The sequence below is a fragment of the Notamacropus eugenii genome, chromosome 4 (assembly GCF_028372415.1).
Source record: "Notamacropus eugenii isolate mMacEug1 chromosome 4, mMacEug1.pri_v2, whole genome shotgun sequence".
NCBI classification, from domain to species: domain Eukaryota; kingdom Metazoa; phylum Chordata; class Mammalia; order Diprotodontia; family Macropodidae; genus Notamacropus; species Notamacropus eugenii.
In genome coordinates, this window is record NC_092875.1 from 158,142,468 (window position 1) to 158,168,593 (window position 26,126).

Consider the following 26,126-nt stretch of genomic DNA (forward strand, 5'->3'; position numbering starts at 1 on the left):
ATCAAATAAATAGCAAAGGTAGGAACGAAACAAATCTGACACAAATACCTTGAGGAAAAAAACCTTAATATTGATTTCAACTTTACCATTTGCCAGGACAGATAATTGATAACTTCTTTACCCCTTAATTAGGAGGAAAATGGATCTGCCAAAGTTCCAGTTCATATTTCTTATCAAGCAATTAATCATCAGAGATTTTATGTTTATTTTAAGAAATTTTTTTCAAAGTTTCTGAGTACACATCCACCCAAAGCAACATGGGAAATTTAACATATTTGTTTTGAATGTGTATTGGGGTCCTGAAAAATAGGGGGGGAAAACTGCTAAATATGGTTCCAAAATAATTAAGATGAAAAATTTATTAGGTCTGCACAATAATGGAAATACTAAGTATTTCCTAGCCAAGATAAGGATCAAGAAAAAGAATAATTCAAAGTCTTAATAATTTCTAAGGGCATAAATAATCAAGCAACTGCAACACCAAATTTAACAACAATTTAGTATTTGGAATTCATTATCTAGATACTTTATCTTATTCTTCCAAAAGGTCTGGACTCAATTTTTAAAGAAAAAAGAGGATAGATAACTTGCTATCAAATTAGAATCATCTGAACCAAAAATACTATGTGGAAAAAATTATGTAAATCATTGCATTTTAATCTCTCCATTTACTTTGAGGGAAAAGTCATAATTATAGAAAATACACAAAACTTAGGTTTCTTAATCTATACAAAAAGTATTTTAATAAAACATGGACTTAATTCCACCTACAAAAACAAACATCTATAACAAACACCACTTACCAAAATAAATATCTGCCTGAATAATTAACCAGGAATGATTGTTTGGGTTTATAGTAAGTGCATAACGAACCAGCTCTTTCACGGTAACAGCCACAGCTTCAAAGTCCACCGACTGAAGGCTAGAAAAAAAGATATCTGACATATATCAGTACTTTTGAAATAAATCTATTCCAAATAACAAACATTCACGAAAAAAAAGATAAATGGTAATTATTTTTTCTAAATGCAGAAATAATGATCTAGAATTATGATCATAACTGGGTAAGAATTTGCAATAAGCAAGCTTCTCACATTAGACTAAATTTTCAGGTTAATTTCTACCTGAGTAAAATTTTACCAGGGTAAAATAAAGAAACAATTATAGCATAAAGCAAAAACCCATATGAATCTAGTGAATAAAAATGCGCCTAATTTTTCTGCTTCAGTCTGTTCAAATTAAGACAAATAAGAACGATATCAAACATTTTTGCTCGTGATTATTGAGGACATTTTGGTCTTTGTAACCCCACTATATAGCACAGTTCCTGGCACACAGTAGGTACTAAATACATACTTGATTCACACAAGTTTCAGTATCTCAAATGAGCTGTAAAAGAAAAAGGCTTTATTTACCTAAAATATACATTCTCTACCACAATTTGCCCTCAGAGTAGTCGGAGATTGCCAGTAATCATAGGAACTTGACTCCGTGAACTGTGTGGTAACTTACATAAACACTTTATAGTTCATCTCAGTAAACATTTCTCCACTGAATTTTAACTATGTCATTTCAAGGTATGGCAGTGACTGGGTTCTTCAAGGTTATGCTAACAAAATACAAGCTGGGACAGTTCTTAGCAACCTGGAAAAACACAGTACGGGCCCAATGACATTCTGTGTATTTGTCATGCAAGGGCCAAACTGGCTAAATTTGGAAAGGCTCATTACCAGAAGTCTATCCATACCAACTAATGAAGATGGTCCACTGAGACACACAAGATTGCAATCTTCATTGCTAGAGGGGATATAAGCAATAATGAAATCACTGAATCTTGAGGAAGGAGATGTATATTAGACACCAAGTGTTAACTTAGTTAACTAGGAGTCATTTATGACTCGTAATTTCTGTTGAGAGAACATTCTACATCCCTCAATGTGAAAACTATTCAGCTCATTCAAAAACAATAAATCATTATTTCAGATACTTTAAAGATTGTCCCAGACTTTGGTAAATCAATGTTTGTTATTTTATTAGTTCAGTTACTGAGTGTGCTAATAATTTCATAATAAGTATACAAAAATTTTATGTTTCTTACTTGGGGATGGAAGAAGGCCAAATAGAAATGTGCTCAGCTGTAATCTCATTCACAAAGTTCTCCTAAAAATATATTAATAAATTAATAACATATTTTTACCAAAGTTTTTTAAAAGCGTAAATTATGAAATAAATACTAACCCGAACATTATGAAGTTTCACAAACAGAGATAATATTGTAGTCAAAACCAAGGGTTCCTGTGAGGGGAAGAAACCAAAGAGAAAAAAGAAATTACAAAAATTATACATTCTAATTTACTTTTACCCTTAGGACAACCACTCTTTTCCCCCAAAACATTTGTTCTTTTATTTTTATTTAATCCTTTAAATATTTCCCAATTACACATAAAAAATTTTATCATTCATTTTTTTAAAATTTTGAGTCCAAATTCTCTCCACTTATCTCTCTTCTCTCCTTAAAAAGGCAAGAGATTTTATTTCAATTATACAAGTGAGGTCATTATTAGCCACGTTGCAAAATAAAATACAAACAAAACAGTTAAAATATAGGGAGCTTAAAAAAAGTATGCTTCAATCTGCATTCAGAGCTCACCAGTTCTCTCCCTGGAGGTAGAGAGCATTTTTCATCATGGAATTGTCTCAGATCATTGCATTGGTCAGAGCAGCTAATTTATTCATAGCTGATCATGCCTACCATATTGCTGTTACTGTGTACAATGTTCTCTTTGTTTTACTCACTTCACTTTGCATGAGTTCATATAAGTCTTCCAAGGTTTTTCTGAAACCATCCCTGTTCACTACTTCTTATCAAACAATAGTATTCCAACACAATCATATACCACATTTTGTTCAGTTACTTTCCAACTGATAGACTTCCCCTCAATTTCCAACTCTTTGCCACTACAAAAAGAACTGCTATAAATATTTTTGTACAAATACATCTTTTTCCCTTTTCTTTGATCTCTTTGGGATACAAACTTAGCTGTGGTATTTCTGGGTCAAAGGATATGCACAGTTTGATAGCCCTTTGATAGCATAGTTCCAAACTGTTTTCCAGAATGGTTGGATTAGTTTACAACTCCACCACTAGTGCATCAGTGTCCCAATTTTCCCACATCCTCTTCAACATTTATCATTTTCCTTTTGGGTGCTGTTAGCCAATCTTATAGGTGTGAGATAGTATCTCAGTTATTTTAATTTGCATTTCTCTAATCATTAGTGATTTAGAGCACTTTTTCATGTGACTATTGAGAGCCTTGGTTTTTTTCTTCAGAACACTGCTTGTACATATCCTTTGACTATCAATTGGAGAATGGGTCTAATTTTTATAAATTTGGTTTAGTTCTCTCTATATTTGAGAAATGAGGCCTTTATCAGAGAAACCAGATATAAAAATATTTTCCCAGTTTCCTGTTTTCCTCCATATTTTGGCTGCATTTTGTTTGTGCAAAAGCTTTGTAATTTCAAATAATCAATATTATTTTACTTCCCATAATCCCCTCTACCTCTTGTTCGGTCACAAACACTTCCCTTAACAAAAGATATGACAAGTATATTTTTCCATGTTCCTCTAATTTATGATATCATTCTTCATGTCTAACTCATTTATCTATTTTGACTTTACTTTGCTATATAGTGTGAGAAGTTGGTCTTTACCTAGCTTCTGCTAACCTGCTTTCAATTTTTCCCAGCAATTTTTGCCAAATGTTGACAAAGTTCAAATCTTTGGGTTTATCAAACACTAGATTACTGTGGTCTTTAACTACTATGTATGGGGTACCTAATCTATTCCACTAATCTATCACTCTATTTCTTAGCCAGTTATCAGATTGTTTTCATGAACACTGTTTTGTAATACAATTTGAAATCTGGAACTGCTAGACTGCCTTGCTTAAAATTTTTTTCATTGATTCCCTTGATGTTCTTCCAAAATTACGACCATTTTTTTCTAGCTCTATAAAATGATTCTTTGGTGGTTTGATTAGTGTGATACTGAATAAGTAAATTAACTTAGGTAGAATTGTCATTTCTGTTATACTGGATTGATCTACCAATTAACAATGAATATTTCTTGAATTATTTAGATCTGCCTTTTTGCAAAAATTGTTTTGCAATTGTGTTCATATGTCTTGGCAGGTAGACTCCCAAGTATTTTATATTGTCTGAATTTATTTTTAATGAAATTTCTCTATCTCTTCCTGCTAGGTTTTAAACAACCTCTTTTTTAACAGGATTTTACCCTTAAAGAGGGTAAGAACAAGATCTTTAACCTAAATTACGTATCCTTGATATGACACTTAACAGTAATCTGTTTGTTTTTCTTTAGAGGATGAGAGACATCACCTTCACTTTTTGCTACCTCAAACCTAGGGTACATGATTTTATGTCACAGTTTCATTGCATTGTACCATCTCTCTCTGGCCTAAGCTTCCCTAAGTGTCTGGCGTTCTCTACTCAGCTTCCAAAGTGACTTCTTCTAAAGCCTATCTGCCCAGTTTCCAAGATTTTTCTGATCTTTTAAAATGAATTTATAAAACAAAAAGAAACAGTAGGGCTTGTCCAATAAGTGAGTACATTGTATGTGACAATTATACTAAACAATCTAAGAAAAAAAGTCTAATTTATGCAATTAACAGTCATTAGGCATTCCCCAAAAGATAAATGGTCAAAGGATATAATAGGCAGTGTTTAAAATTAAAGCTATTGACAATCCTCACAAAAAATGTTCTAGAACACTAATAACTAGAAAAATCAGCTTGTACCTCACACCTATCAAACTGGCAAAGATGATAAAAGAGGAAAATAATGAAATATTGGAAAGGCTACAGGAACAGCTGCACTAAATAATGCACAGCTGGTGGAACTGTGAATTGATCCAGCCATTCCAGAAAGTCACTTGAAACTATGCTCATAAAATTATCAAACTGTATTTGTTTTTTCAGTCAAGGATACCACTACTAGGTCTGTGCCCCAAAGAAATTGTAGAAAGAGGAAAAGGATTGATATGTACAAAAATATTTATAACAGTTCTTTTTGCAGTACTCCCAAATTTGAAACTAAGGGGCTATTCTCTTATTGGAGAATAGCTAAACAAATTATTGTAGAAATGGACAATTTCAGAGAAAACAGAAAACCTTTATTAACTGTTAACAGAATGAAGAGAATAGAATGGGAACAATTTACACAGTAACATTACAGAGAAAAATAACTTTGAAAGACCGATCAGAAGGACTCTGATCAATGCCACAGTAAACTACAAGTTCAAAAGAATGACAATGAAAAACTCTCTGCCTCCTGAGAGAAGATAAAACTTGTATTTCACAATGAGAGACACATTTCTGAACACGGTTAAAGTAGGATTTTGCTTTGCTGAATTATGTAACTATGTATTGATGGACTAGGGTAATGGGTAAGGGAGGGTAAGCGCTCTCTCTCTCTTTTTTTAAATTAAATTTGCTCCATGGAGGCAGGAATAGGAAGTGGGAAAGATAAATAAAAATACACGTTACTTGAAAAATAAAAATAACTTTTTTTTGAACTATGAGAGAAAACAGTCTTCATTTACAAATCCTTTCCTCATGGATAGTATTCTCTAGTTACAAAATATTCAGTACTGCTATTAAGGTAAAATCATGCTTAACAGTATCCATTTATATCATATTACCTTTAAGTTTTATGATTTGAAATTATAAAAACGAACTCAAAACTGATTCCAGAGTTCTCTGAAAATCTTCTCTGTATTTAGAACCTGGAAAAACATTTTGGCTCAATTTTACACTAAAATAACACCAGCAATATGGTCAATTTTCTTGTCAAACTTACCCGTAGCTTTTTGATGAAAGAGAGAAGTTCACTCCTATACAATAAAAGGTTTTGAACATGTTATTCAATATCAGAAATTCAGATTAAAATCATAAATTTTTTTTTTATAAAGCTTATTTAGAAAGCAGAAAGTTAAGATTTAGGACAAATTCCAAGTTTCTAACTCCACACAGAGCTATTACTATATTATTTCCTCTAAAATCCTCAATACTGAATGACTTCCAGTATTTTTCATTTTGAATTCTGCTAGGTTGTATTTAGCAGTTAGTATTTGACATCCTAAAATGATCAGCACCCAACACAAGTTGTCCCTTGCAGCTAGGGTGATCAGAAAAGATCAACATCTTCCTATGTTCTATTTTACACAGAAGTCATGACCATGACATTCTTAAGGATGGGTGTTTTTCATGTGGTAGGTTTGGAAATAATGACTCAACTATGCACATTTAAAGAACATAATTAGCAGAAACTTACCTGTACATAATACCCAACGTAGATTCTCTCTGCTTTATTAAACTAATTCTCCCATCGTTGCTTCGCTTATGCTGACTGGATATACTACATATCTGAACAACCACTTCCCAAAGATCTTTAGCTGTCTGAGTACTTTCTTTAGGACCTGGGAGTTCTTTGCATGTAGCAGCCAAAAGCTGTCCCATCTATAACATAAAAAAAAAATAAAACCATGCACACAAAGGAGAATGATGTCATTTTGTCACACTTCTCTCTTCAGGATGTATCTGAATAAATATAGGTAACACACAACTTTAAGGTCCAAAGTTTATTTCATGTTGCAATATTAAAATTGGGATCAGTGACTGCTATGCATCCCTAAGGTTGTGGGTGAAGTTGGAATCATGATTTCTCAGCAATTCTACACTAACATGAAATATAAATCATGTGTATTGGTCAGAAATATACTTTACATTTCTATAGTTCTTTACAACATACAAAGCACTCTGTGGGTAGAAAATTTCCACAGATCCAATATAGCAAAGGAATGAGAATTATGAACATCCAAATTGTTCTAGGAACTTGCATCTCTCAGATCCCAAGAGATTCCTCTCCCACAATAGGGTAATACAAGTAGGTAATATAACTTGGTCTGAATCATGGAAGCTGAAGCCCATTAGCTCAAACCAATTTTCTGCACAAAGGAGTTAGATATACTCAGTTTAAAAAAACCAAAAAAAAAAAAAAAAACCAAAAAAATTAGAAAAATATGCTCAGTTAATTAAGAGTGGTTAAATTTAAGGCTTCTCTACTCATGTAAAATAGTTTTTAAAAATTGAGTATCACAGAACATGCATATAAATAACTTTTGTACTGCTGTTTCCCATCTATCTTAATATACTTAATGACTACAGACACCTAAAATTAGGCCTGCAAAACCATCAACTAAGTTTTTACACATGGGTTTATGGGGATTAGAAGCAAAAGAAAGTCTCAATGTTCTCATGTTAAAACCTGAAGCTGGAACCAAGACTCTTGATGGTCAGTTTACTTTACTACTGGCTCCTCTTTCCATCAAAAATGAACTTCTACTCCTTTCCATTCAAACTAAACTCCTTGAAAAGCCCTTATCCAGTTACTGCCACCTTTTCAGAATTGCACGATCCAGACCCCCTAGAGCTTCCACCTTCCACACTCTTTCAGACATACTTTCTACCTTGCCCGTATATCTTTGCATCTTTCAGTACTAACTACTAAAATCCAACATGAATTCCTAACAAGGTCTAAGAATATGAAAAGTTGTCTATATCTACTGCTGCCATTTCCTCAAAATCTCTCAAGATATTCAATAACAACGATGCCTTAAAATATTTTTTTAATAGTAAAAAGTGCTAAAAAACAAAAGTTTCCAAAGTACTGCAGATCTAAAATAGGTGGTAGGACCACCTTCTCCATAATTCTTTCACATTAATATCACCATTACCTTCACATATGGGTTACTTTGAAGCAGGAAGGCAGGAACTTGAAGAGTCAGGTATTCATTTTCTCGCCAATTTAACAAAAAGGCAACACACTCCTCTGCCACAACTTGCCGAAGAGGGATATCTAAACGTAAAACCAAATAATGTTTGAATAACTAGTGTAATATCTTAGTTGAAGAAACAGAAAAAAATTTAAATTTATATTTTCTACATGTCTCTACCCCTTCCATTCAAGGACATCCTAATGTTGTTGATATAATACATTATTATCATTTTATTGTGTTGAGTAACCAGTTCTGAGTTCCTGCTTGTCACTGTCTGGATCATGCCAGTTTAAACTTGATTATATTCTATCTTGGATTAATCTGCTTGTTTTGTATGATAATCTAGATAAATAATGCTATCTCCTTGTTTCTTTGATTTCAAAGAGTATATAAACCTGTATTAGATACTAATATTTCAGGATTATGTAAAACAAAAAGAAATCTCACAAGATCCCCAAAATCAAGTGATACAGATAAAAGAAATTTTAGGCTATCTAAAAAGAGACTATATAACATGATTTAAGATTTATTAAATAAATATTACTCATTCTCAAATACCCAAAGGTTTGGAGAGTTGGAAGGAATCTTAAAAACCAACTTTCTGATTTTACAGATAAGAAAATGACAGCTCAGAGAAGCAGACAATTGAAAGACACAATGAAGTTAAATGGCAGAAAGGGGATTTGAACTCAAGTTCTCTGACAATAAATTTAGGTCTTTTTACTGTTTTACCCTGCCTTCCTTCATGGGGAATATTTATTAAAAAGTAATCTCCAAATTCAGAAAATGCCCTTCCATCCTTTCATGACAAAAATGGAGAGGTAGGGTGTGCAAATACTGCATCAGACATAGAAATGTTGATTACATTTTGCAGACTTTCCATTTTTTTATCCTTTTAAAAACCTTTGTTATGAGAGGGCTTCTAGGTAGTGGAAGGAGGAAAAATAAATATAGCTGGATACATTTAGAAACACATTTGAGGTAAAAATAGAACATCAAAAATTTTAAAAAGTAATTTCCTTTTCAAAGAAAAAGCTGTCAATATGAATATAGTTAATTTTTATGTAGGACCTGTTTTATCATCGCTACGGTTACGGAATACTTAACACATTGCTGAATAACACTATTAAGTCATAATTCACAACCAAGTAGGCACTAGAATCTAACTTTCTTACAATGAAAGTAAAATTAACAGTCAAATTTAGTTCTCCAAATCTTGAAAGGTCCATCCAACAATATTTATTTTGAAAATAATTAATACTTCATCCCTGATTCTTTGATATTTCATATCATTAAGCACCAGAATATTAATGGTCTAATTAAAAAACTGCACAGCTAAATGTAAAGAGGTAAATCAACCAACCAACAAACATTTATTAAGCACTTTCTATGTGCTAAGCATTGGGAATCCATAGACAAAAAAACATTCTTTGTCTTCAAATGGGGACAAAACTGAGGTAAAAGGTAGTTTTTTTGTTTTAAATTTAAGGGGAAACAAAGGCTCTTTATCTTTAGCACTTCTGTAAAATTCAATGAAATACAAGATTAGACTTAACTTCAAGGTTTATCACTACAGGAAAGGTTCATGTCTCTGCATACCAGCAACAATGCAAACACTTAAGTTCCAACCCTGTTGAAACACTTTGAGCAATGCCAGGAGAATCAATCAATAGGCATTTATGAAAATATGTCTTCTATGGAGACAAGAACAAAAACAGAAGTGCATTTTTGCAGATCAAGTGCAAAACAACAACCAACCTTGGTTCCTAGACTTACAGAACTTATTAGCTAGCTGAAGAGATTTGCACAAGTGTGGTTTTTTTTTTACTATATTTACATATTGTATATTTAGATACTATATATTTATATGTACTGTATTTATTTTGTATAAATCTTGTATAAATGCATATGTACATGTTGCCTCTGCCTCCTCCCAAAAAGAAAGCAGTTCCTTTAAGACAAGGAGTATTTTATATCTTTGCATGTTTCCCAAATATCTGTCACATAGTTGGTGCTGAATAAATGCTTGTCGAGCATAAGAAAAAATAGCATAGACAAGGTATAATAAAAGTTCTACACATAATTGTGGGGGGGGGGGGCGGGGAAGAGATTTACAGTTTCATTTGGGCTGAGTCTTGAAGAATGAGAAGAGCTTTGAGAGATGCTGCTGGGGGTTCTAGAAGACAATCTAAGCACAGAAAAGGCACAACAGTGAGACATCATGGAATGAGTCCTGAATAATCAAGTATTCATTGATTTGTTGATGATAGGGGAGGCTGAAATTATATTCTACCCTCCCTATTAAAGAAAATATTTGATTGTTCATATAGTTCATATATTTTTCTAGATATATTCAATGTGTGTTCTCATGAGGGAAATAATAGCTGGCATATCACAATTAACTTCCTTCCCATTACCACCATCACTATGCAAATAACAGTTATAGTTATTTAGGTACTGAATAAACATATTTTTCTTAATTGGAGGGGTTTTCTTAGCCTTCAAATTATAAAATGTTCATACCAGGAAGCCTCATTTCCAGATATCCACGGACCCTGCTGATGAGGTCAGAAGGAGGACGCTCCCCTGATTGCCCTGGTCCAGCTTCATGAGTGTGAATGTCCAAGAGCAGCATCTCATTTAGCATTACCTGACGGAGCTTTGGGGAGAATTCTGTCACCAACTCCAAACAAGCAGCAAATAATTGTTTAGCATGGACAAAGTCCTGTTAAAAAAACATTAAAATAATGTCAGAACTGTATACACACTTCAATCATTATTTTTTTTTGCTTTGAATGGTTAAGAATACACATACATATATAGAGAAATGCAAGGGTCACATACATATACACAAATATATACATACACAAATACATATATACCTTTATGAAGAAATGAGAAATGCAAGGGGTCGACTTTTTCTCATGTTATCATTCTAAACACACAATGCCATGTTAGTTACTGGGTCACCTGTGAACTCAAATTTTATCAGAAAAACAGTACTGCTTTTCAACATGAACAGGTTTCACAATCTAAAACCTGCAAATGAACCAAAATACAATCTTGATGATCAAAATACAGTGTTATACAGTACAAAAATCTAAACAAAAGGCTTCTTCACATATGAAAAAGTAAGCAATATCTGGGACTCTATCCCAAAGAGATCACAGAAATGGGAAAGCGTCCCACATGTACAAAAATATTTATAGCAGCTATCTTTGTGGTGGCCAAAAACTGGAAATCAAGGGGATGCCCATCAATTGGGGAATGGCTGAACAAGTTGTGGTATATGAATGTAATAGAATATTATGGTGCTATGAAAAACGATGAACAGAAGACTTCAGAGAAGCCTGGAAAGAGTTATATGAACTGATGCTGAATGAAAGGAGCAGAACCAGGAGAACTCTGTACATAGCAATGACCACAGTGTGTGAGGAATTTTTCTGGCAGACTTAGTACTTCATTGCAATGCAAGGACTTAAAAAAAATTCCCAATGGTCTTCTAAGGCAAAATGCCTTCCACATCCAGAAAAAGAACCATGGAATTCAATCACAGAATGTAGGAGATCATTATGTGTGTGTGTGTGTGTGTGTGTGTGTGTGTGTGTGTATCTGTGCATGCGTGTGTGTATTGCGCTTTGGTTTGTTAGATGATTTCTCCCACTCATTTTAATTCTTCAACACAGCATGACTACAGTGAAAATGTATTTAATAGGAATGTATGTGTAGAACCTATACAAAACTGTATGCCGTCTCAGGGAGGGAGAGGAGAGGTAGCAGGGAAGGAGGGGTAACTAATAATCTAAGTTATATGGTAGTTATTGTAGAACACTGAAAATAAATAAAATTAATTAATTAAAAAAAATTTCCAATGGATTCGTGAGGCAAAACGACTTCCACATCCAGAGAAAGAATTATGGACTTGAATTGCAGACAGAAACAGACCATTTTCTTTTGTATTATGTTTTGTTTTGTTTCATGGTTTCTCCCATTCGTTTTAATTCTTCTACACAATAATGTATTTAATAGGAAAGTACATGTAGAACCTACATGAGACTGTATGTACGCTGTTTTGGGGAGGGAGGAGAGCTTGAGGGGGAGGGAGTGGAAAAAAATCTAAGATACATGGAAGTGACTGTCGAACACTGAAAACAAATAAAATAACTTAAAAAAAAAAGGAAGCAATAGTTATGACTTCAGATGTTCTGAAGCCTATTTACTATCATCCTATTATGAATCTGGATTGAGGGACTAAACAGAGGGAATTATGTGCATATTTTGAGCAATGCCAGGAGAATCAATCAACAGGCATTTATTAACATCAACAAACATTTATTAAGAACCTACTATGTAAATGTACTAGTGCTTGGGATACAAAGAAAAGAGGGAAAAAGACCCCCCAAACATGCACACACAGTTTAATGGGGGAGACAAGAAGCAAACAACTAAGTACAACTCATGCTATACAGAGGATAAATTGAAGACATTCTCAGAAGGAAATCAAGATTAAGACGGTCTAGGAAAGGCTCCTTGGAGAAGATGGGGCTTAAGTCAGGAGGCAAAGATGAGGGAAAATTTCCAGGTTCAGGGGACAGTCAGTAAAAATAACCAGAGTTGGAAACAGCATGTCATGTGAAAGAACAGCAAGAATTTCAGATTATTTAAAGGGAATAAGGAGTGGAAAGACTGGAAAAGTAGAAAGGGGACAGGCAATAAAGGGTTCCATCCTAGAGGCAACAGATTTGAATGACTAATGGGCAATTTAGTCTGACGTGTTTTAGGAAGATCATTATGACAGATGAGTGGAAGATGGACTAGAGAAGAGAGAGATTTGAGGCAGGGAGGCCAACCACTAACCCAGTGAGATAGTCTAGGCATGAGGTAAGGAGAACCTGCATCAGGATCATGGCAGTGTGAGAGGAGGGAAGAGAGATATGAAAACAGACATGACAAGACTTGACGACTGACTGGATATGACAGATTGAGAAAAAATAAGTTGCTGTCGATGACACCTAGGTTCCAAGTTTAGGTGAGTGGAAAGATATTACTGTATTTGATGGTAATAGGGAATTTAGAAAGAAAGTAAAACTTATGTTTGATTTTGGACATGTCGAGTTTAAATGTGTATAGTTCAACAAGACATGAAATATGTGCTTGGAGAATTGAGACAGGTGGTCAGGAGAAAGGTTAAGGCTACAAAAGTAGATTGAAGAATCATCAGCATAGAAATAACTGATTCTGTGGGAGTCAATGAGATCATTAAAAGAAACAGTACAGAGAAATAGAAGGCAGCTCTGAATAAATGGGGATGACATAGACCAAGATCCAGCAAAGAAAACTGAGAAGAACGAAGATAGTGGAGGCAATCCAAGGGGGAAGCTTGGCAGGATAAGATTAGTAATATGAAGGGATTCTCCAGGATAGCATATGGAATTGAACTATTCATCAAGGAATTCAGATAAGGAAGGGAGGAGAGTGTCAGCAATTCAGGGGTCATGACCTGGTGAAGAACTGAGTAACCTAATAAAAGGTATTGTGGGTAAGCATTTGCAACAAGTAAGTTACATGGTTTAGTTACTTTCTTCTCTCTAGGTTTTCATGACACTACTCTTTTCATTCTCCTATCTATATGGTCTTTCTTAGTCTCCTTTGGATGAATATTCATTCAGGTCATGCCTACTAACTACAGGCACTCTCCTCTTCTCCTTCTACACTAATTCCCTTGGTGATTTCATTGGGTGCCATGGATTCAATTATCATTTCTATGTCAATGATCCACTTTCAGCCATAACTTCTCTCCTGACTTCCAGTCTTGCATTTTCAACTACCTTGTAGACACGTCAAACTGTGATATATCTTAATTAATTCACTTTAATTCCTGTTTCTGTTGCAAAATGTGATGCACAAATAAAAATTCTTTAATTGGTGTTATAAACACAATTTCTGTAGAAAAAGTGAAGCACAGTATTTCTTAATTTTCAAAGAATTATGTAACTAAAATACAGAATTTTACAACTCACAAATGTTTCTTGATTTTGCTGTTTTCAACAACCCTGGACACTACACTGATTACTTACTTTCTTTTCCAACACAGGCAGAATCGAAACATTTTGCAGCAAATACTAGCCAAGTCAATTAAGTAGATGTTTTTTATATATTGAAGTATAATAAAGTTGAAGCTTAAAAAGTACACTAATTTTCCCCCTTGGGAAAAATTGCTTAAATTAAATTTTAAAAATTTCATTCTGCAATACTGTAACCCTTACCCTGCACACAGTATTAAATTTCCCTGAACTCATGAGTTAAGAAAACAAAAGTACAGCTTACTGGACTGCTTGATCAAAGAGAAAAAAGTCACTACAGTAAGAAGAGTCATCATGAAGGGAAGATAAGTTACTTAAGAAAATGGGATTGGGGCCTTGGTCACACGGCACCAAGAGGAGCAGATCCGAGTAGGCTTCAGGGAATCTCCAGCTGCAGCACAGGTCCCTCAACCCATAGGCACCAAAGGTCAGTGAGAGGGTCTTTCCAGCTGGCCGAAAGGGGAGCGAGGTATCCCCATGACTCAGGCCCCCTCGGGAGGCAGCAGCAGACAAAGGCTCCCAAAGCAGACAGGAGCCTGTGTCCATTGTTGAAGGTCTCCGCATAAACCCCCAAGAGAACTGAACCTGATCTGGTGGACCTGCCCCTACCTGAGCAGCTGAATTTAATCTCACACTGCACAGCAGCCCCACCCCTGAATAAATTCAAATGAGCAGCCCATTTGAATCTCAGGCCCCAAGTGCTGGCTTGGTGGAACTGGAGGCGAGGTGGGTATGGACGGGAAACTCTGAAGTCAAGTAACTGGCTGGGAAAATGCCGAAAAAAGGGGAAAAAAAAATAAGACCACAGAAGATTACTTTTTTGGGGAACAGGTGTCTCCCTCCATCCTTTTGGATCAGGAAGAACAAGGCATACTGTCGGAGGAAGTCAAGGCCTCTGCCCTCAAAGGGAACTTAAAAATGGGTTCAGGCAACAGAAGACCTGGAGAACCAAAAAACTGCTGAGGAAAGTAACAGCTTTAAAAACTCAATTGGAAAAAGAGGTCCAAAAAGACAATGAGGAGAAGGAGGTTTTACAAAGCAGAATTAGCCAAATGGAGGAGAAGGTTCAAAAGCTCACTGAACAAAATAATTCAGTGAAAGAGAGAATTGAGTTCAGGGAAATGAATGACTAAGTTAAACCAAGAAGTTAGTAAACAAAACCAAAAATTTGAAAAGATAGAAGATAATGTGAAACAACTCATTGGAAAAACAACTGACTGGGAAAATAGATCCAGGAGACATACTTTAAAAATTATTGGACTACCTGAAAGCCATAATCAAAAAAAGAGCCTAGACATTATCTTCCATGAAATTATCAAGGAAAACTGCCCTGATGTTATAGAATCAGAGGGCAAAATGGACATTGAAAGAATTCATCCATCATCTCCTGAAAGAAACCCCAACAGAGAAACTCTTAGGAATATTGTGGCCAAATTTCAGAGTTCCCAGATCAAGGAGAAAATACTGCAAGCAACTAGAAAGAAACAATTTGAGTACTGTGGAAATACAATCAGGATAACACAAGATCTGGCAGCTTCAACATTAAATGAACGAAGGGCTTAGAGTAGGATATTTCAGAAGTCAAAGGAACTGGGACTGAAGCCAAGAATCACCTACCCAGCAAATCTGAATATAATACTTCAAGGGAAAAAATGGTCATTCAGTGATATAGTCGAATTTGAAGATTTCATGTTGAGGAGAAGACCAGATCTGTATTTAAAAATTTGACTTCCCAAGACAAGAATCAAGAGAAGCATGAAAAGGTAAACAGAAAAGAAAAATCATAAAAGACTCTCTAAAGCTGAACTGTTTACATTACTACATGGAAAGAAAATATTTTTAACTCTTGAATCTTTTCTCAGTATTTGGGTAGTTGGAGAGATTGTACATGTACATACACACACACGTACACATAGACAGATAGAGTACAGGGTATGTTATATCAGAAGAGATGATATCCATACACACACACAAAAAATAAAAATAAAAATAAAATAAAATAAAAAATTAAGGGGTGAAGGAGGATAATTCCTGGAAGAGAAAAGGGAGAAATGGAACAGGGCACGCTATAACTCATAAAAGAGATAAGAAAAATCTTATTCAATGGAGGAGATAAGGGAGAAGGGGAGAGGGGGGGAAAATAAAGCTACTCTCTCCACGTGTGGCTGAAGCAGGGAATAACATGCTCACTAAATTTGATATGAAAATTTATATCACACCAGAGGAAAGAAGGAGAAGAGGTGAGAAGTGGGGTTAGGGGATTGTTAGAAGGGAGGGCAAATGGGAGAAGGGAGTCACTAGAAATAAACACTTTCAAGAAAGGACAAGGTCAATTGCAGGGGGAAAAAATAAGGGGGAATAGAATAGGACAGAAGGCAATATAATTAGTACTACACAACATGATTATTACAGAAGTCTTTTGCAAAAGAACACATATTTAGTATGTATTGAATTGCTTCCCTTCTGAGTGGGGCTGGGGAGGGAGGGGGAGGGAGAGAAGTTGGAATTCAAAGTATTAGAAATGAATGTTGAGAATTTTTATTGCATATAATCGGGAAATAAGAACTACAGGGATAGGGCTATGAAATTTATCTTGCCCTGCAAGAAAAGAGAGAAGATGGGGATAGGAGAGGGGTGGGGTGTGATGGAGGGGAGGGTACATTGAGGGAAGGAGTAATCAGAATGTAAGGTATTAGGAAGCAGGGGGAAGGGAGTGATGGGGAGAAAAATTGGACATGTTACAAAGTGATGTAAAAGCAATTAGTATTAAAACAACAGACTGAATTGATTACTGAGAATAAATCAATGACATCTTTAGTTTGAAGGAAAGAATTTCAGACTAAATTTCCTAGAGGAAGGATAGCATCCTCGGGTAAAATTTGGCATTGATGGAAAAGTCAAGGTTTTAATGGTAAATCTGATTTAATGATTGCCATTTAATCAGGAACTGGAACATGTATAGAAAGGCATGTAAACCACTTAAGACTTGCCTCAAAGGTGTTCCTTAGCCAAAGAGAAACTATAATCATATTTGAAACCTGGTTATTGGAACTTGCCATTTTTAGATGCTATGGGACTATTAAGTGAGTGTTCTTCTGAGTCTAACTCCAGGTATGGGTAGCAAAAAAGGCGATCTGAGTCTCCAGTCCATGATGCCAATAAGTTGATGAGATGCTGGTATGAACTGCATAGGTGATCTCAAGGGAAGGGTGGGAGAACGGATGTTCAGCATGGGCTGGGGTGGGATTCTCCTGACTCAATTTCCCCACTGACACCTGGCAGACTTTAAGCCTCACTGAATGCAAGTGGATAATCTAATCCTGCCTGGAATTGACATGAAGTTGGGGAGATATTGTATCCCTGCAATGTCCTTACTATTGGTGGCAATTTCCTACAGTCAAAAGGTTTGTAAGCTTAATACCAGATCTATTCAATTATAGATTATGGGCAGGGGAACATCCAAGGTTGTCTAAAATTAAGCTACTAGGCATAGGACTTTAGACCAACAACAATAAGTTAGGGTCCTTTAATTCTTAGTAACACTGTGGAGAAAATTAGGTCAAGAGCTTGTGAAGTTAGCAACATAAATATTATGTGTCTCAGTTGGTTAATGTTTAAAAAAAAAAAATTTTCTTTTGTGGTCCATATTGTAAATGCTTTAAAAAGAAGTATCACCTGACCAAAGTTGGAACTGCTTTATCTGTTATAAACTGTGTTAAAAATAAATTTAAAAAAAACAGAAAAAAACAAAAAAAAGAAAATGGGATTGGATTTGGGGAGAAGAAAATGCTGTCAATATTCTTCCTTGACTCTACGTTGAGGTAATTACTTGGACATGGGCAACAATCTTGCCAAAGTAAATATTTTACTATTCATTGTTTCCCCTGTTAAAATAATTTTTAAAAATTATACACATACACCCTCTAATTTGCCCTAACTTAACTTTAAATGGTTTCCTGTGGTTTGCCAGATTAAAGGTGAAATTCTTCCACTATTTACTCCCAGTGAACCTATATCTTTCACTAATCCTCAGTACAATGCTTCTAATTTTGGCTCAAAAGATCTCTCTGATGTTTCCAGAACACCTTTTGCTATCTCAACCGTCACTACCATCAGCATATTCTCACTTTTCCTCTTCACTTAGCCAAACGATATCTACTCTTAAAAATTCCACCTCAAATTTTACAATAAAGAGCTGACATTAGCCACTTCAATACAGAAATTCTATAACTCCTCCTAACTTCCATGCACCTTGCCTTGCAATGTTAACATTTTGTGTGTGTCTGCGTATACTGACTAACCACAGAGACTGTCAAGATCTTCATGCCTTACAATTTTTGAATCTCATAAAGTATTTGATTCATTAAGAAGTTATGAATAAATTTTAAAAATCTTTTAAAAATAATTTATTATTTACTATAATGAATTGAAAAGGACATGGAAAGAACCAAGTTACTAACTTGTATTATCTCAAGATTAGATAAAAGCGAATATAAGAAATAGGTAGGACACATGAGGTGATTTCAACATCAATGTGTGAAAAGAATAGCAAGGGAAAGTGGCCTGAACCTGTGGTTTCATTGGTATATGCAATTCCTTGATATGTAAAGTCTTAGGGAACATTGAGGGATTAAGTAACTTGTCCAGTGCTACAAAGCCAATATGTGCTACGGATGCATTTTGAACCAAGTGTACCTGATTCTAACTCTGGCTATCTACTGCATCACAGAATCTCAAAGAGGCTAGGAGACTTAAAATTACATGCTATTTCCCTAGAAGCCAATTTCTGACTCCTGGTTCTTAGTATGAAAATCAATGACACATTCTACCAATAAAATAATCAAGATAGATCTTTACTCACCTTAACAATACTGCAGTGTAAGCCCTTTGCCATAAGAATGTAAACCAAATCTCTTGTTAAACCATCTTTAATTCCTAGAATAACACTACTGTAAACACCTGGCACTTCCCACTAGAAGAAAAAAAGGCACCATTAAATTATAAATAAAAATTATAATCTATATGAATTAGTAAAAAGATAATCCTTAACCTCAAGAGAAATAACAGCTTACCAAAACTTAATTCTAAGATGAAAATACCCATTATGATGAGCCAAGAGTTGGGATATAGACTTAGAATTAGAAGCAATCCTGGAATTCATCAATTCTAACACCTTCTCAAATCATAAATCCTGTTTACTATATCCCCATAGGTGATCAATTGATTGATCAATTCACCTATTGCTCAAAAACACCTGATGACGAAGAATTTATTACCACAAAGTTAACTCAATTCATTTTCGAATAACTCTTAATATTAAGTGGATAAGGTTACCAAGATGAAGGAAACATACAGTTTGGTTGTTGGTTGTTGTTCTTCATCTTTGAAGAGGACCAAAATGACATCACCATTGTAAAGTAAAATTTCAGTGTGTCCGACTGTGGCTGATCAAACCAATACAAGCTCAGAATGCTCTACCACAGGTTGGGCACAGACAGTCTGTTTGAATATTTGAGATGGATATCCCAAATTTGCGCATTTACTTTGTGTTGTCTCAACTCTGCTTTGCTGAAAGAACATAGCATCTTTTCTTATGTGGGCATGCCATGCTGAGAGGTCCTGTGCCAGTGTCTCCCATGTTGCACAGTCAAACCCAAAGTTCTTGAGAGAGACCTTGAGAGTGTCCCTGCACCATTTCTTCTGGACACCATGTGATCGCCTGCCCCATGCAAGTTCTCCATAAAATAGTCTTTTTGACAAGCATATATTTGGCATTCAAACGTGGCCAGCCCATTGAAGTTAGGCTCTCTGAAGCATAGTTTGAATACTTGGCAGTTCAGCTCAAGCAAGAACTTCAGTGTCTGGTACCTTATCCTGCCAGGTGATCTCCAGAATTTTCCTAAGACAGTTCAAATGGAAGCAATTCAGTTTCCAGGCATGGCGCTGGTAAGCTGTCCATGTTTCAATGAGGTCAGCACAATGGCTCTGTAGACCTTCAGTTTGGTAGTCAGTCTAATACCTCTTCTCTCCCAAACTTTTCTTCTGAGCTTCCCAAACACTGAGCTAGCTTTGGCAATGTGTGCATCAACCTCATTGTCAATGTGTACATCCCTGGAAATTACACTACCAAGGAAAGTGGTATCCACAGCATTCAAAATTTCTCCATTTGTTGTAATCAATGGTTCCATGTATGGATGGTGTGGTGGTGGCTGATGGAGCACCTGTGTTTTTTTGGTGTTAATTATTAGGCCAAAATTAGCACAGGCAGCAGACAACTGATCCATACTTTGTTGCATCTCAGCTTCAGAGACTATACAATCATCTGCAAACAGAAAACCATACACCAACACTCCCTCCATTTTGGTCTTGGCTTGGAGCCTTTTCAAATCGAAGAACTTACGATCAGTATGGTAGTTGACCTTGATGCCATGTTCATCCTCACTGAAAGCATCTGTCAACATGGCTGAAAACATCATGTTGAAAAGCATTGGCGCAAGCACAGTCCTGTTTCACTCCACTGGTGACTGAGAAGGCACGAGAGCATTGTCCATTATCCAGAACTCCAGCAAACATATCATGAAAGTGACCACAAAGTTAACTCAATTCATTTTTGAATAACTCTTAATGTTAAGTGGGTTAGGTTATCAAGATGAAGGAAACATATAAAAAAAAAACTTTAAAAGGAGCTCCACAAAACATCTCTTTTTTCTTTCTGTCCAGGTAATCTAGAGTATTCGTAGATATCCTTGCTGGGGATGACTCGAGTAGATGACAAAATTGCTTATTTCTTACGCCATTTATATCCTCCTGCATGCTTTCCACCATACTGCCCCAAATCTGGCTCCTGGATTTGTTCCAATGAATTTATCTATTAAATACTGTCACTACTGAGCTACATTATCTTATCTTCAAAACAGTGTATCTTTCCAGAGCCATTATTCAGTCATGGGTTTCATTCTATCAAGTCTCAGTAATAGCTTAGAAGGTCAAACTTTCTTCTTGCATTAGGATCTCTAGTTTACCTTGCTTGTAATCCATACTTTGTGCATTTGTGCCTAGATATCTGAGACCAGGGGGTTTATTGTTAGTTCTCTTGAATTTTTCTTCTGTGAATATCTTGGAGTCTCTACTGTTATTCTATGTCCTGTTCTCTACAGTATCTAGTTTAGTGAATAAACAAATCTTTTTTCCCTACTCTCTTTAATGTAAAGTATTTTTTATTAGATTTGTAAGACAGCAAACAAATACATTCTATTTTAAAATTTATTTTTAAATAAACATTCATTCATTTTGAGTTCCAAATTTTCTCCCCATCTCTCCCCTCCCCCCACTCCAAGACACCGTATATTCTGATTATCCCTTTCTCCAATCTGCCCTCCCTTCTATCATACCCTCTCTTTCCTTATCCCTATCTCCTCTGTTTTCTTGTAGGGCAAGAAAGATTTATGTATCCCATTAACTGTATTTCTTTATTTCCCAGCTGTATGTAAAAACTATTTTTTAACATTCGTTTTTAAAACTTAGAGTTTCAACTTCTCTCCCTTCCTCCCTCCCCACCCATTCCCACTGAGCAGGCAAGCAATTCAATATAGGTTATACCTGTGTAGTTATGCAAAAGACTTCCATAATAGTCATGTTGTAAAAGACTAACTATATTTCCCTTCATCTTATCCTGCACCCCATTTATTCTATTCTCTCTTTTGACCTTGTCCCTCCCCAAAAGTATTTACTTCTAATTACCCCCTCTTCTCATTTGCCCTCCCCTCTATCATCTCCCCCACACTCCACTTAACCCCTTCTCCCCTACTTTCCTGTAGTGTAAAATAGATTTTCATACTAAATTGAGTGTGCATGTCATTCCCTCTTTAAGCCAAATGTGATGAGTAAGCTTCACTTTTTCTCTCTCACCTTCCCTTTGCCCCTCCATTAAAAAAGCTTTTTCTTACCTCTTTTATGAGATAATTTGCCCCATTCCATTTCTCCCTTTTTCTTCCCAACATATTCTTCTCTCACCCCTTAATTTTATTTTTTTAGATATCATCCCTTCCAATTCAACTCATCCTGTGCCCTCTGATTATATGTATATAATCCCTCCAACTACCCAAACACTGAGAAAACTCTCAAGATTTATAAATATTATCTTTCCATGTGGGAATGTAAACAGTTCAACTTTAGTAAGTCCCTTATGATTTCTCCTTCCTGTTTACCATTTTACGTTTCTCTGGATTCTTGTGATTGAAAGTCAAATTTTCTGTTCAGCTCTGATCTTTTCAGCAAGGATGCTTGAAAGTCCTCTATTTCATTGAAAGACCATTTTTTCTTCTGAAGTACTACACTCAGTTTTGCTGGGTAGATGATTCTTGGTAGTTCCTTTGACTTCTGGAATATCATATTCCAAGTCTTGCGATCCCTAATGTAGAAGCTGCTAGATGTTATGTTATCCTGATTGTGTTTCCATAATACTCAAATTGTTTCTTTCTGGACTGCTTGCAGTATTTTCTCCTTGACCTGGGAACTCTGGAATTTGGCTACAACATTCTTAGGAGATTTTCTTTTGGGATCTCTTTCAGGAAGCGATTGGTGGATTCTTTCAATATTTATTTTACCTTCTGGTTCTAGAATATCAGGGCAGTTTTCCTTGATAATTTCATGAAAGATGAAATTTCATGAAAGATGTCTAGGTTCTTTTCTTGATCATGACTTTCAGGTAGTCCCATAATTTTAAAATTGTCTCTCTTGAATTTATTTTCCAGGTCAGTTGTTTTTCCAATGGCATACTTTAAATTGTCTGCTATTTTTTCATTCCTCCAGTTTTGTTTTATAATTTCTTGATTTTTCATAAAGTCATTAGCTCCCATCTGCTCCATTTTAATCTTTAAGGAATTATTTTCTTCTGTGAGCTTTTGAATCTCCTCCATCTGGCCAATTCTACTTTTTAGGGCATTCTTCTCCTCACTGGCTTTTTGGATCTCTTTTGCCATTTGGGTTAGTCTATTTTTTAAAGTGTTATTTTCTTCAGCATGTGTTTGGGTCTTCTTTAGCAAGCAGCTGACTCGTTTTTCATTATTTTCTTGCATCACTCTCATTTCTCTTCCCAATTTTTGCTCTACTTCTCCTACTTGATCTTCAAAATTCTTTTTGAGCTCTTCCATGGCCTGAGACCAATTTGTATTTTTCTTGGAGGCTTTGTATGGAAGAGCTTTGCCTTTGTTTACTTCTATTTGCAATGCTTTGGTCTCCCTTGTCACCCAAGTACAATTCCATAGTCTGATTCTTTTTCCAGTTTTTGCTCATTTACTTGACTTTTGAGCTCTTTGTCAAGGTAGTTCTCTGCTTCAAGTGGGATGGGGGGGGGGGGGGGGTGTACTGTCAGCTGCTTGATCCTCCCACAATCACATGCTGCTGCTGTGGCTGCTTTGGGTTGCTCTGTCCCCTCCCTCCTCTGCTGCCTCCTCCCTCCTCTGACACCCTGGTGCTGGGGCTGGACCACTCTACTCTCCTGCACTGGTCCCACAGGCTTTTCCACTGACCTTCCAATTTGTCCTCAGCATTCTGGGTTCATGAAGTCTAGCAACCACCACAGGTGTGAAAGATTCAGTCCCCGCAAGGTCTGCTCAAATTCCCTCTGTGCACTCGTGGCCCACACTGGACTACGTTCTGCCTCCAGCATGGCATGATAGACACTTCTCAGTGACCTTTCAGGGTGCCTTGTGTTGGAGATTTGCTTTACTCCATGGGTTCTGTGAGTTCTGAAGCTTCAGAATTTGGTTAGAGCCATCTTTTACAGGTATTTGTCTGGGCTTGGTAGGAGGGCTCTGGAAAGTCCCTGCTGTTACTCCATCATCTTGGCTCTGCCCCCCCTCCCCCCCAAATACATTCTTACTAATGAATTTAAAGAGCATTTCAGTCCTGATCAAGAGCCTTTCATTCCTATATTTTAAAATATGGTCCAGAAATTCAAGTCCCATTCTGAGATACTATCTTGTAACTTCTGAACCATCTTTTGAAATATTCTTTTGAAGATATTCTTTTGAGATATTCTTCTCTCTTCAGAATCTCTCAATTTAACGGGCAGTCGTGATAAAAAAAAAAAACCAGCACCCTAAGATCTTTAGTTTAGTTTCTTGCCCCAAACTTCATATTCTTTAGCTATAACTTCTAGCTTCCTTCTGGCAGCCTTATTTGGTCCATGTGAACCACCAGAAGCAAGCAGTAATGTCCTATTGTACAAGAAATTCTGTTATGTCAAGGGCAGAGGCTCACTCTTTCATTCTCTCTCTTTCTCATTCTTTCTTGGTCTGTCTCTCTCATTATTATCAACATACAGACAGAAAAGTTCTTACTAGTACCCTAAGCCAGAAGCCACCAACCCCTCACTACACACCTGTTCTTCCTCTACTCTTACTGATTAGCCTCACCCAAAAGGACCAATTCACATTCTTATTCCTTGGATGACTAGAACTTGCTTTTTTGCCACAGGATCGTCTCCAAAAAGGATCTCAAACTTTTTTTTGTTCTAAATAGACGACAGCCTTTGTACTCCTCTTTCCTCCACTGTATGTTACCTTTTACTTCAATTTCCTGAATTAAACTAAGATTTCATTCTGCCTCTTCAAATCTTTTTTGTTCCTGATTTTCACACTAAAGTCATTCTTACAATTTCCTAAGAAACATTTCATTAATCATGATAACCTGGAGTGTGTATAGGCATTTCTCATAGTATTTTGAGCCTGGAATTAGGGATGGTAGTCAGCTAGAAACACTGGCAGAGATATATTAAAACTATTTAGATTTAAATTTTATGGAGGGTTTTTTTGTCTTTTAAAAGGAGACCACCTTAAGAATATGTACAATGTTAAGAATCTCAAAACCAGAAAATGTTATACCAAATAAATCTCTAAAGAATGCTTGGTGTTTTATATGAAGCAAAATAGCACTTTCTTACCCATTCCTAAGAGTACTGGTTAATTTCTTACCTTACTAGATACTGTCCAAAACTGGCGTTCTGAAGTCATGCCATGTAATTCAATTAAAATCTGGCGAATTCTCCAAGGATCCACTGATAATATAAGCTGATGCTCCAACTGCCCAATGTTGACACTTGCTGAAGCTAAAGGAACGAACAAATGATTTAGAGTTGGCTAACCATTTAAGAAGCACAATTTTTGTTATTTTAGTGGGGTTTGTTTTTTTCTCAACTGGACCTGTGATTTCATTGGCAAAAGGAGTCCTAATGGGAAATCTCTGTACAAATTCAGACTTCAGTCTAACAAAATGACCTGCAGCACAGAGAAGTTAAGAGCCTTCTTAAGGTCAAAGTGATGGTCAGATGCAGTACCTGAACACAGATCTTCCTGACTCCAAGGCTTGCCCTATCTAGTAGGCTATGAAACATCTCATTCTAAGGACATATCTTACTAAATATGACAAAAATGACCTTTGGAAATTGGGGAATAAGGCAGAATTCTACCTCAATATTGGGTTGAAATTTTGCCTTAACCTAGACTTTATTTATGTAACTGAAACATCCTGTACCTAGAAATTTCTGTTTATAGTCCTGATCTCTGAACGATGTACATATGGAAAAAATAATTCTACAGTTTGAATAAGAAATGCTATCTAATCTTACTATCAAAATAATTAATGATTTCACCTACACTAAAAATATTCAATTCAAATCAAGAAATTAAATGAATAACATTAAATGAACACAGAATATAGGATATTACCAGATAAAACTACATTCCAGAGCAAGTACAGGCCCATACTTCACTGCCTCTTATGGCATGGACAATGGGCCTTTGAAGGTTATTCCAGTGTAATACAAGATCTATCAGGTTCTACCATGCTGGAAATATTAAGCTTAAAGTACATTGCAAATAAAAGGCTACTTTTGAGGACCAGCTTAAGTAAGAGAGGAGAGACTGATCACCAGCAGACTGGCTCTTTGGAGATGAAATTTTTGGTTATAACAACAGTATAAACAACAAAAAAATACAATATATTCATGCAGTGATGGAAGCAGAGTGACATAAAAGGGATCAGATAATACTAAAAGTCCTTTTTTTTTTTTTAGCGTCTACAAATATTAACTTAGGCATTGACATTCTAAATGTACAATGTCTAATGACCAATAAGTGAGACACACATACTTTTTGAAGAACTGAATTATAGTAATCTTGACA

General features: G+C 35.7%; 1 protein-coding gene across 2 annotated transcripts in view; it reads right to left on the bottom strand.

Moving 5' to 3' along the window:
- Window positions 1-26,126, bottom strand: part of INTS8 (integrator complex subunit 8) — a 64,507-nt gene that overhangs the window by 12,110 nt on the left and 26,271 nt on the right. For both annotated transcript variants that reach the window (XM_072603482.1, XM_072603481.1), the window contains exons 13-21: window positions 24,918-25,051; window positions 18,803-18,913; window positions 10,382-10,583; window positions 7,817-7,938; window positions 6,355-6,539; window positions 5,881-5,914; window positions 2,239-2,295; window positions 2,099-2,160; window positions 804-922 (exon numbers count right to left, since the gene is read on the bottom strand). In XM_072603482.1, the coding sequence (XP_072459583.1) occupies window positions 804-922; window positions 2,099-2,160; window positions 2,239-2,295; window positions 5,881-5,914; window positions 6,355-6,539; window positions 7,817-7,938; window positions 10,382-10,583; window positions 18,803-18,913; window positions 24,918-25,051 (1,026 nt within the window). The remainder of the gene's footprint in view (window positions 1-803; window positions 923-2,098; window positions 2,161-2,238; window positions 2,296-5,880; window positions 5,915-6,354; window positions 6,540-7,816; window positions 7,939-10,381; window positions 10,584-18,802; window positions 18,914-24,917; window positions 25,052-26,126) is intronic.